Source organism: Uranotaenia lowii, chromosome 2, assembly GCF_029784155.1.
Source record: "Uranotaenia lowii strain MFRU-FL chromosome 2, ASM2978415v1, whole genome shotgun sequence".
Lineage (NCBI taxonomy): Eukaryota > Metazoa > Arthropoda > Insecta > Diptera > Culicidae > Uranotaenia > Uranotaenia lowii.
The window spans coordinates 210,198,033-210,211,155 of NC_073692.1; the positions used below are offsets into that span (position 1 = coordinate 210,198,033).

At 42.5% G+C, this 13,123-nt stretch overlaps 1 protein-coding gene across 1 annotated transcript in view; it reads right to left on the reverse strand.

The window, feature by feature from the left end:
- LOC129742288 (nephrin-like) overlaps positions 1-13,123 on the reverse strand; it is a 587,776-nt gene that overhangs the window by 131,589 nt on the left and 443,064 nt on the right. The window contains exon 7 of the mRNA XM_055734170.1: positions 8,218-8,363. Coding sequence (XP_055590145.1) covers positions 8,218-8,363 — 146 coding nt within the window. The remainder of the gene's footprint in view (positions 1-8,217; positions 8,364-13,123) is intronic.

Here is a 13,123-nt window from a genome sequence, read left to right on the forward strand (position 1 = left end):
TGTAGTGATCCATGCTTTACGACCGCAAGCCTTTATAACAAAATAAATTATGGCTTTCTCGCCCTTAAATAAATTACGCTAACCTGAGGTGGCAACTAAGTGTTGCGGAAATTTCAAAGACCCATTTTAAAATGTTCCCCTATAACAGTAAAACAATCAGAGACTTACATGCGATTTGTTCCGGTCGTTTGACGGCCTCTCCGGGCTCTTTTCCGCCGCTGTCATGCACCCCTCGACGTCTATCACATGCACATGCAGGTTCCCGCGTAGCTTCTGTACAGAGTCCCGAGGGTAGACGGATTTCTGTCCGGATTCCGTTGCGCGTATTTGTCCCCGAATGCTTCCAGGCTCCTGATGGCTGACGGACAATCGTGCCTCTTGGGGTGCGCATACTGCACCACATGCTTCTTGGCAAAGATTCCTCCCTGAGTTGAAAAGGTGGACCCAAACGCGACCACGCAAAATCTCCACCTGATCCGTCGGCGAAGCCATTTCGCTTTACTAACGAATCCTTCCGGGAACCAAAATCCGAAGAACACCAATTCTCTCTATGACGATGTTTCCGCGAACCAGAATGTCCACACACTGTACTTCTGCTTTCTGCACTTGAAGCAGCAGCAGAGAATCAAACATCTAACCTCAAAGCGGCGATGAGATTTTCTTTTTATGCACTTTCTCGATCAGATTTCACCCCACATGGGCGACTTTTGTGGGTCGATTTCCAGGATCAATCGGCCTTGTTCCGGGATAAAAACACGTTCCAGAGGAAATCGAAAACTTCCTTCGACAGGAGCGATGCACTTCGACCGTGGAAAAACTATTTTTGCGACCGAGTTTTTGGCAATTTGTTTTCACGTCGCCTCGTACGACCGAACAGCAGCAGATCTCACACGCGTCATCTTTCACAATTTTGCTGACTCATTTCTTTTTCCCTCTATTTTCCGTCGACGTCGCCGTCGCCGTCCCGTGGTTGATTATCATTCATATATCATTCAGGGGTGGTTTCAATTGAATGCACACTCTGTGCCTGTTTAGAGGGAATGGGTTTAAAAATAAAAGTTTGCATATTCGCTCTATACCGTAAAATAAATACAAACGTAACACCTTCTCGCAAACAAATTCGTCGAGATGTACTGTGGTTCCAATCCGGTTCAAAATACTGTCAATAGATTCGCGATGTGACAACTAGGGGCGCTGCCGAAAATGAAAGGATGCGACCAGATTCTATGTGAAAAAGACTTTAGTTTCTCTGGGACTCCTCGTTGCCTTCAAGCCGCTCAGATGTTTTCGAGATTCAGTCGGTCGAATGCTTTTTCGAAATCAACGAACACCAGCAGAAGAGAGACCTGGAATTCGTTGATTTGTTCCAGTATGATTCGTAGCGTTGTGATGTTGTCCACACATGATCGTCCGGATCGAAATCCAGCTTGTTGCCGTCGGAGTGTAGCGTCGATTTTCTCCTGAATCCGGTTCAGGATCACTTTGCAAAGTACGTACTTTGAGGGTTGTACAAATCAATGTTATGCCTCGCCAGTTACCACACTCTTTCAGATCTCCTTTCTCCAGGACAAAAAATGGTGCAACATTTGTGCTGACAAGGCAGGGTCGACATTCAGCATTTCAGCAGGGATGCAATCGATCCTAGGTGCTTTGTTAGATTTCATGTCTTTGATTGCCGCTTCTATTTCAGCCAACGAGGGAGCTTCCGAGTTGACGCCATTTATGCGACTTAATGTTGGTGCTTCGAGCTGCGGATTCTGTTGGCCACCGCTATTCGTGACTCGGAAGAGTTTTTCGAAGTGCTCATTCCATCGTTTGAGCTGATCTATTCGATTGGTCAATAGTTGACCTGCTCGGTCTTTTAGCGGCATTCTAGTATTAGTCCTTGCACCATTAAGGCGGCGAGAAATGTCATAAAGTAATCGGATATCTCCATTGGCAGCGGCCCTTTCTTCCTCTTCGGCTAGTGAGTTTGTCCAGGCTGTCTTGTCTCGTCTACAAGCTCGTTTAACTGCCTTTCCATTTCCGCATATCGTAAGCGGGCGGCTGCTTTCACTGACCCGATACATGCCCGCTCAATTCCGACTTTCGCCTTTCTCCGATCATCGACCCTCCTCCAAGTTTTATCCGACATCCATTCACTTCTTCTTCCACAAACTTTACCGAGAGTACCATGGCTCGTCGTGATAAAGGCATTCTTGATCCCACACCACTGTTCTTCGACTGTTCCGTCTGTCGGCAGTTCCATAGCTCGGGACTCTAGCTGTTCAACGTATGCTCCTTTCACCTCTGGATTCTCCAACCGGCGGACGTCGTATCGACATCCAACTTTCTCCTCTTGCTGCTGGACGCGCGCGTCTTTCAGTCGTATCTCACCAAGGACGAGGTGATGGTCAGATGCAATGTCTGCGATTCATTTATTGCGGACATCAAGAAGGCTCCTGCTCAATTTTCGGCTGATGCAGATGTGGTCAATTTGATTTTCTGTTCGGCCATCTCGGGATACCCAAATGACCTTATGTGCTGGTCGATGGGGGATGAGCGATCAACCAATCATCATGTTGTTGTTGCCACAAAATTCTACAAACAGCTCTCCATTTTGCTCCTCTGTCCTAGGCCATGGCGCCCCATGATGCGCTCAAAGTCCTGATTATCGGAGCCAATCTTTGCGTTGAAGTCGCCTAAATGGATTTGAATGTCACTGTTAGGAATTTTCTCAGCCACGCTGTTCAGTTGACTGTAAATCTGCAATTTCTCCTGCAAATCGGCAGCGTCAGTTGGCGCATAACACAGGACCATTGTAAGGTTTCTAAAACGTGTTCTAAATCTGGCTACGATTATTCTTTCGTTTATCGATTCCCATCTAATGAGGGCCGCATGGGCCTACGACCTTAACAGGAAACCAACTCCTCGTTCCCGAATAGCGTGTTCTCCTCGTATGCCGAGTAAAGCAGTACTTGCCCGGACTGTGTATTGTGTTCTCCAGCCAAACGGACTTCGCTCAGTCCTAAAATTTCAAGCTTGAGGCGTCTAGCTTCTCTTGCAAGTTGAGCTAGCTTGCAAGGGTTAAAACGTCCCAAGTTCCTATTCGTGCCAAAGTTCCAGCTCGGTCATTTCTTCCGGATTCCGTAACAATTTAATAAATCGGGAGCAGAAGGTTGTTATCCTAAAGTCCCTATCCCGCGATGGGACTGCTATCTTGGACACACCGCCCCTGACCTGGGGAACAGACGCGTGCGTCCACCTTCTAAGTCTGCATGCGACCGAAGCATCCACTAGGGTTGAGTACCCAATTTCCGCTTAGGTTACTCGTATCTCAGCCGGCACCACGGGAGGTTGAGATAGGAGTTCTGAATAAGAGGTGATATGAAGTTTCGAAATCGACTGTCCAGTCAGTATGGTCAGTGATAATATGGTGATATGCGTTTCATAATTCTATGTACATGGGACTCACACGCATTTGCAAATTTTGTAGTTATGTATTTAATTAAATTGTATGTATGTATTATTTGTATAAAATGTAATGATGTGCCAAGATTCTGTTCCTGTGGAAAAAAAACAACAATTTTCAAAACGAAAACTTTGGTTTCTGCTGTTTTTAAAGGCCTAAAAAGAGAAGTCTTGAATGTATTCTTCGCAATCTACGATCTCTTCTAATTAATTATACTTTGATATTAATCTCATGATGGTTTACCTTGGATATTTTTTGGTTTACCAGCCGGAATTCCATTAAAACACTTTTTGTCGCTCAAAAATAAAAGTTTTGTGAATCTCGAAACAGGTGTATCCTCTAAATTGTCCTCAGTTTTTTTTAAAGAGAAGTATTGGACCAAAAAGTAGTAGAAATCGAAAAAAAAGAATGCAGCCACCTAGAATACCACGTAGAAATATTTTAATTAGTCTAATCTGATCAATACCATGGCTTAAAAACGTGTGTGCCAGCAGATTGGAGATACCAAGAATATAGCAGGAATATTTCTTACAAAAAACGGTAAATAATTTTTTTCAATTTTTTTCATGAATTATCATAATATTACCTCCAATTCCTTCATATAATGAATTTTGATCAAACGAATGGTTTTTGAGATACACGCATTCGTAACTGTCCCATTTCTAAAAGAACTAAGCTTGATTACATTTGATTTTTGTTAATTGATTTCAATGAATGTTTTCCATTTTATGCATCTAGTCTTGAGTGGCAAATTATGACTATTTTTCCCATTCAACAATAGACAGTCAAAACCGTCTATTCCGTTCCGACAATCAAAAACAAAAGCTTCAAATTGGCCATCAGAATTAATTTGCCCGATAAATTTGCAAAAGTGTATATTTTATTCATTTCCGTTTATCTACTATCTGCTGGTTTTGTGCTGCCCGTTGCTCTTTCTGTCTTATCAGCAGTAGCAACAGCAAGGGCAGAGTTCATCCCGGAGAGTCACATTTCCGGAGGACCGAGGAGACTTCTAACTAGGAGCCAAAACGATGCGCCGGAAGTCTGGTGGCAAGGCAAATGGCGACGCGACAGCAAAAGTTTAAAAATTTATCTCTTGCGCCTCCTGTATATGCGGCGGATCTTCTCTCGAGAAAATACTCGTAACCATTTGTGAGTTGGTGGAGTTTCCGTATTGTGGCGTGGGTTTAGGAATTAGAATGTCCTGGGGGCACGACAGTCCACAGCAGCTAATAGGATGCCGGACAGACGGACTCAGACACACAGGCAGGCAGCCAGGATGCACAGGAACAGGAACAATTGGACACGATGGAATTAGTGATAAAGTAGAAACTTTTCCATGCCGATTTCTAAAGCATGGTCCCCAGTATCACTTTTGTCGTCAGAAAGTATCTCTTGCATTTACAAACATAAACGAATATGGCGCAAATTTAGTCATTTATCGTATCGTGTGTCAACTGACGCTAGGAAATTAAAAACAATTATTATTTTGTTGCAGCAAACATTGGCAAATGGTTGAAGTATTGAAAAATTCTGAAATTCTAATCAGGCTTACGAACGTCATTCAAATGAAATTCAAACACTCGTTAGAGTCGCATGAAATTTCCCTTAACATTTATCAGAGACTTCAATGACTGTGACGGTCTTCCAAAAGTCTAAAGCTTTGCAATGAAAATCGCCAAGCAAAAAGTTATGAAATATTTCTCCTGAATAACATGTCTGCCTACAGAATTTCATTGGTCCAGTTGATTCTACGAATGTCGTAATGAAATTTGTGGATTTAAGTAGGTGTGAATGCCATGAAACAAATGTCACAAATGTCCTTTTTTCGACTGAAATGAAGTTCATTGCCCACAAAAAAAAAAACAAAACCTGTCTACAACGCGTTTAAAAATTAGTTGCCGTGTCTTTGACTTTGTTTGACTTGTAGGTGATGTAAATAAGTGTCTCGCGAGTTCACCAGGCAAAAATTGGATAAATCTTACAATAAAATGACTAAACCAAATATAAAAAAAATTAATGAAAATATTACAAATTGCAGAAATTTGACAAAACTAGAGAAAAAACTATATATAACAAAATTTTGACATCTGACAACACTACAAAAATATTACAAATTTGATAATAATTTTACAAAAGTGACTAAAATATGACAAAATTCTGACAAAACTATGACATCATGACATAGTTATGACTTTATCATTATTTAGCCTTATTTTTATCACATTTGTCAAATTTTTGTAAAATATTTGTCATTTTATTATCGTATCTACTAGAGATGTACCGAATAGCATCAAAGCATCATCCGTCAAACAAAACACCAGAAACATAATGTATGAGCATGTGTTCATTCTTTGAATTCTACAAACAGACCTAGATTATTTTGTTATTGTTGTTATTGTGTGGAATCAAGAATGCCTTTATCACGACGAGCCATGATACTCTCGGTAAAGTTTGTGGAAGAAGAAGTGAATGGATGTTGGTTGAAACCTGGAGGATGGTCGATGATCGGAGAAAGGCGAAAGTCAGAATTGAGCGGGCATGTAGGGGAGGAGCGGGCTATATGCGCCTATTAAGCAGAACACTGATTTTCTCAAATATCACGTCGAATATGTGTACAAAAACTATATACACCTGTGCAGACATCTGTTTTCTATACAATGGAGTAATTTTTATGTTAAAATTTTCTTCTGTTTCCAAGAAAACGATTTTATTGTAAGTATTGTCTAAAATGCCGAACCTCAAACCGTGCGGGCTAAATGCGCCTATTTATGTTTTGAACAAAATTTCTGTTTTTTGGGCAATATTTCCGTATAATTTCATTGAAACTGCTAGAAAGTTATAATTTCCGTACGACAAAGCTGAAGTTTTATAAAAATCTATGAATATTATAATTTTGTGAAATAAAACAAAAGTTAGGGTTGCCATACTATGGAGGCAGTTCATCCATGAGAAAAACTTTATCAAATCTGTCTTTAGATCTTCAATTCATTCTCAAGATGCCATTCAGAGCTTAGATTTGAAGGTTCAGTGATAAAAATCATTTATTTATTCTATTTAACCTGTTATTTTAGGATGGAGGCATTTTACAAACATGATGGGGGCATACAAAAACCCTCTATTATTCCACTAAATAATCATTATTAAACGTCCACAAAAGCTGAAATATGTTTAATTTCTTAAGTTCATTTGAGTAAGAAACAAAAACCATCTTAACTTTTGTTATAAACTTCTTTACGTATAATTTTTAAAAGTCGAATATTACATCAAAATGTATCAAAACATTGTATGATTTTTTAAATTTTTTTAAGTTTATAAATTCATGAAATTCTTTCTTGCCTTATGTTCTAAGCGTATCACCCTCAAAATGCATTGGTCAGATAAGCTGTCTAGTCAGCCATTTCGCCAAACAGCCGTAGGGTCATTTAACCCGATAGGCCCATTTAGGAAACCTTTCCCCTACCGGGTCAGCCAAAGCAGCCGCCCGCTTACGATATGCGGAGCTGGAAAAGGCAGTTAAACGAGCTTGTAGACGAGACAAGAGAGCCTGGACAAACTCCCTAGCCGAAGAGGGAGAAAGTGCCGCCGCCATTGGAGATATCCGATTATTATATGATATTTCTCGCCGCCTTGGTGGTGCAAGGACTAATGCAAGAATACCGCTGAAAGACCGAGCAGGTCAGCTGCTGACAGATCGAACAGATCAGCTCAAGCGTTGGACTGAGCATTTTGAACAACTTTTCCGAGTTACAAATAGCAATGGCCAACAGAACCCGCAGCTCGAGGCGCCCACAGTAAGTCGCATTAATGGCGTAAACTCGGAAGCGCCCTCGCTGGCTGAAATAGAAGCGGCAATCAAGGACATGAAATCCAACAAAGCGCCTGGAATCGATTGCATTCCTGCTGAAATGCTCAAAGCCGACCCTGCCTTGTCAGCACAAGTGTTGCACCGTCTTTTCGCTGACATTTGGGATACTGCAACATTCCCGGCCCACTGGATGCAGGGTATCCTCGTAAAGGTCCCGAAGAAAGGAGACCTGAAAAAGTAATGTAACTGGCGAGGCATAACGTTGATTTGTACAACCACCAAAGTACGTACTTTGCAAAGTGATCCTGAACAGGATCCAGGAGAAAATCGATGCTACACTCTGACGGCAACCAACTGGGTTCCGATCCGGACAATCATGTGTGGACCACATCACAACGCTGTGAATCATATTGGAACAAATCAACGAGTTCCAGGACTCTCTTCTGCTGGTGTTCGTCGATTTCGAAAAAGCATTCGACCGACTGAACCACGAAAACATATGGGTGACTCTAAGGCGGCAAGGAGTCCCTGAGAAACTAGTCCATCTCATCGAAGTATAGTACGAGGCATTTTCGTGCAAGGTATTGCACGACGGTGTCTTGTCTGATCTAATCCCGGTAACTGCTGGAGTGCGACAGAGATGTACCTTATCACCGCTACTTTTTCTAATCGAAATGGATAGGATTCGGATTGGATCGATTGACTGTGCACCGAACCAAGGAATGCTGCGAAATCCTTAAGCAATCGAGCAACTGAACGACCTTGACCTGGCAGACGATAATGTCTTGCTCGCTCAAACACAACCTGATACGCAAAGCAAACTCGATTACCTCACCGAAAGTATTAAGGCAGCAGGTCTCAAAGTCAATGTCGAAAGGACCAAGTCTATGAAGATCAATACAGGAAATTCCTCCAGTTTCATGGTAACTAGCCCTAAACTACGTTCTAGTTTACTGACCTTCGTTCTCCGCAGCTGCCGCTTCCCTTTGTACCAGGTAATGATCGCGTTCGGCTTCGATCCGACACTTTCGCAGGAAATCTCGTACCGTCTGTCGGCCACCAGCGGAGTTGGGGGATTTACTATTTTCACACTCAACGGTTTCACTGTAATTGAAGAGAATAAAAAGGAAAAATACGAAATTAGTTTAATGAATATCTATGCAATTAACTTAAGGTTTCTTGTGTTACGGCCATCGATTCATTGATGGTGTCATAGAATTCTTCGATTATCGTTATACTTTCCTCATGAAATAGTTTGAAACATTTCTATTCTTACAAGAAGATATACCAAAATTGAGGATAATTGAATTACACATAGAATGGATCACAAACGTTGTGATAATTTTTTCAGAAAGGTTCGATTCGGTTTGATTGATTCGGGTTGCATGAAAAAAGTCTTTAAAGAAAGGTTATCTTCGTTCCCATTCAGAACGATATCGCAGTCTACCCGTTTTCTGAATGCATTCTAGGAGCGCAATGTGCATTCGAGATGTCCATCTTCCAAGACCCACACCGTAAGCAGAGGAAGGTCATTTCCTTTATTCGACCCTGGAGTATTTCTTTCGCCGAGTAATGACACAAAAGTCTCCTTTCTGCTATTGCTGCTGCTGAGTGGACACTTTTGTTTCATTTCGATCTATCAGTTGAAAATCGCCCCCGGGAACCCAATCCTCGATAGGACACACCACTTCAAATGGTTCGGTTCGGTATTTTTCTGTGTGCTCGTCGTAATAGATCAATGGCGGTATTTTTCCCTTTCATCGTCGTGGTTTTTCCGATATCTCTCGTTGGATTTTTTTGTGTCGTTCGTTGTTTTGCTGCCCCCAAGGAGTGGGACAGAGCTCAGGGTATCCATTGCAACGATGCTATCCTATCCGTTCTTTTGTTTTCTGAGCAAACTTTTACACGCTACAAAAATAATGGTATGGTTTCAGGTCTTTTGAATTCAAATAATCTCTAGAGGGAAATAAAATTAATTCGGAAACTTTCAACAACTTTGTAACAGTTAATATGTTTAAAGTCATATTTTTAAACGACTTTCGAGATTTTTTTGTGTGTGTAGGCAAATGATGGTAATGGATCTAAAAGTTGAACCAAAGGATGTACAGTTACACAGCATGAATCGGTTCCGAGAGCTCGTTTGTTATACTAAGGACTGTGGGATTGTTTCTGAGGAATTGAGCGAAGCATTACGTGCCGCCTAATAATGCTGATGTACATGTTTAATATTACAGTTGAATTCGACTTGGTACATCTTCGTACCAGAAAATTATCACATTTTCAAAGGTGATGGGAAGTATTAGAAAAAAACATGAGATATCAAAAAAAAAAGAAAGAACTTACTTACCTAATGTTCCCGCGCCGATTCTCCGGTGCATAGGGCCGTGGTAAAAGACCTCCACTGTTAACGATCCGGCGCCAGCGTCTTCACTTGGTCCCAGTCAAGATTCTCGTCGACAGTTCGTATATCGGCGGCTTGGCTTCGCCGTCACGAGTTTCTGGGTCTGCCTCTTCTTCAATGTCCTTCTGGATTCCATTCCAGCACCTCCCCGTTATCTTTTTCTTTTCGCAGCGTGTGCCCGATCCATCTCCACTTACATTCCCCAATCTCGATTTCTAGCACCCTTTTATAACACTGGTGATGTAGTTCCTCATATGAGATCCAGTTGCCAGGCCACCAAGCGCGGATGATATTCCGCAGGCAGCGGTTTACAAATACTTGCAGTTTTCGCATCGTTACCGCATATGTGCACCAAGTTTCGCATCCGTACAACAATACGGATTTGCCGTTTGAGTTGAAGATTCGAATTTTTGTTCGTCGAGATATTTGACGTGAGCGCCAGATGTTGCGGAGACTCGCAAATGCAAATCGGGCTTTTCTGAGCCGGGTTTCGATGTCTTTATTGGTTCCACCATCAAGCGTTATCTGGCTACCAAGATACTGGAAGCACTCCACTTTCTAAACCTGTTGCCCAGCTACCATGGAACTGGAGGGATTTACTGTGTTGATCTCCATCGACTTGGTCTTTCTCACATTGACTTTGAGACCTGCTGCTTTCGGCAAAGTCATCAAGTTTGCTTTGCACATCCGGTTGTGTTTGAGCGAGCAAAACAATATCGTCTGCCAGGTCAAGGTCGTCCAGTTGCTTTATTGTTGAAGGATTCTACGGCAATTCTCGGTTCGGTGAACAGTCGATCGATCCAGTCAGAATCTAATCCATTACGATTAGAAAAATAAGCGTTGAGTTGTGATGTGGTCCACACATGATCGTCCCGATTGGAATTCAGCTTGTTGCTGTCGGAGTGTAGCGTCGATTTTCTCCAGGATCCTGTACTGGATCACTTTGCAGAGAACTTTGAGGGTTGTACCGATAAACGTTATGCCTCGCCAGTTACCGCACTCTGTCAGATCTCCTTTCTTCGGGACCTTTACGAGGATACCTTCATCCAGTCGGCCGGGAATGTTGCAGTGTCCCAAATGTCAGCGAAAAGACGGTGCAACATTTGTGCTGACAGGGCAGGGTCGGCTTTGAGCATATCAGCAGGAATGCAATCGATGCCAGGCTCTTTGTTGGACTTCCTATCTTTGATTGCCGCTTCTATTTCAGCCATCGAAGGCGCTTCCGAGTTGACGCCATTTATGCGACTTACTGTTGGCGCTTCGAGCTGCCGATTCTGTTGGCCATCGCTATTTGTGACTCGAAAGAGTTGTTCGAAGTGCTCAGTCCATCGTTTGAGCTGATCTGTTCGATTGCCCAATAACTGACCTGCTCGGTCTTTTAGCAGCATTCTCGCATTAGTCCCTGCACTACTAAGGCGGCGAGAAATGTCGTAAAGAAATCGGATATCTCCGGCGGCTCTTTCTCCCTCTTCGGCTAGGGAGTTTGTCCAGGCTATCTTGTCTCGTCTACATGCTCGTTTAACAGCCTTTTCCAGTTCCGCATATCATAAGCGGGCTGCTGCTTTAGCTGACCCGGTACATGCCTGCTCCTGCCTTTCTCCGATCATCGACCATCCTCCAAGTTTCATACGACATCCATTCACTTCGTCTTCCACAACTTTTACCGAGAGTACCATGGCTCGTCATGATAAAGGCATTCTTGATTCCACACCACTGTTCTCCGACTGTTCCGTCTGTCGGCAATTCCGAAGCTCGGGATTCTATCTGTTCAACGTATGCCCTTTTCACCTTTGGGTTATCCAACCGGCGGACGTCGTATCGACATCCGACTTTCTCCTCGCGCAGTTGGACACGCGCAACTCTCAGTCGTATCTCGCCAAGGACGAGGTAATGGTCAGATCCAATGTCTGCGCTTCGTTTGCTGCGGACATCAAGAAGGCTCCTTCTCCATTTTCGGCTGATGCAGATGTGGTCAGATTGATTTTCTGTTCGGCCATCAGATACCCAGGTGACCTTATGTGCTGCTCGATAGGGATAGATCGTTCTACCGATCACCATTTTGTTGTTGCCACAAAATTCTACAAACAGCTCTCCATTTTCGCTCATCTGTCCTAGGCCATAGCGCCCCATGATGCGCTCAAGGTCCTGATTGTCGGCCAATCTTTGCGTTGAAGTCGCCCAAATGGATTTTAATGTCACCCTTCGGAATTTTCTTTAACCACGCTGTTCAGTTGACTGTTAAACTGCTCTTTCTCCTGCAAACCGACAACGTTAGTTGGCGCATGCAACTGGACCATTGTAAGATTTCTAACCCGTGTTCTAAATCTGGCTACGATTATTCTTTCGTTTATTTTTATCTTCAGCTTTCATTTATTTTGATCAGATAAGTGTGTATAGATCACGTTGGCCATGCTTCACTGTCAATTTTTTGCAAATTTGAAAAAATGTTGTCGAACGGAAAAGAACGTCGTGGATTAATCCTGTGCACTCATTTTGAGAATCCGGAGTTGCCACGTTGTCACGACGTGATCCGAAAAGTTCGGTCCGGGATGTCGCCAAAAAGCTGAATTTGTCAAGTTCATTCGTCCAGCAGACCAAGCAGCTGGAGAGCCTGCATACATACAAGGTTCAGAAGGCTCCTAACCACGACGAAAGGTAAAACATGGTGAGGAAGCTGTACACCGAAATGCTGACGATGCCGCATTGCCTGGTGATGGATGACGAAACCTACGTCAAAGCGGATTTTCATCAGCTACCAAGCCTGCCCAGCTAACATGAAATCGTAATAGAAATGATAATCCAAATCGTATATTAAGACATTTTCAATAACCATCGTAAACAAGTTGGTAATGAGTGATTTTCTATCATTCATTTACGACAAGCTTTGCCCAAGAAAAGTTGAATCGGATAGTATTTTAGTCAATGCGTAAATATGTCACCAAATAGTTGAGAATATTCTTATTCGAAATTTACGATTTGTGTGAACTGATTTACGATAAATGGGCGATCCTTCCTTCTTTCTTCCTTTGACCGGTTCATGAACAGAAAATCTTACATATAGAGCTATAGCGCGAATCATATAAACTGATGAGTTGGCATCGTGGTAAAATACCGGACAACCAACTCGGAGGACTGGAGTTCAAATCTCGGTCGGGGAAATTTTTTTTTCGTTTTACTCAAATTCCTCAAAATCGTATATTTTGCTTTTTGTGTTGAATTCGAATGGTTGAAATCTTGTCATTGTCGATATACCGCCTCCACTTTGTAGCTATATGCTATTTTTGTAAGTTTAATACAATCTTTTCATCTGGTATATTTGTTTGAATAATTCTGTTGTTCCTGCAATATAACCTCTTAAATGTTTGCTGGGTGTTGTTCTTCATCGCAGAGGACAAATTCAGCGTTCCGGAAGAGATTCGCAAGCAGAAACTATCCAAGTTTACCAAAAAGTACATAGTGTGGC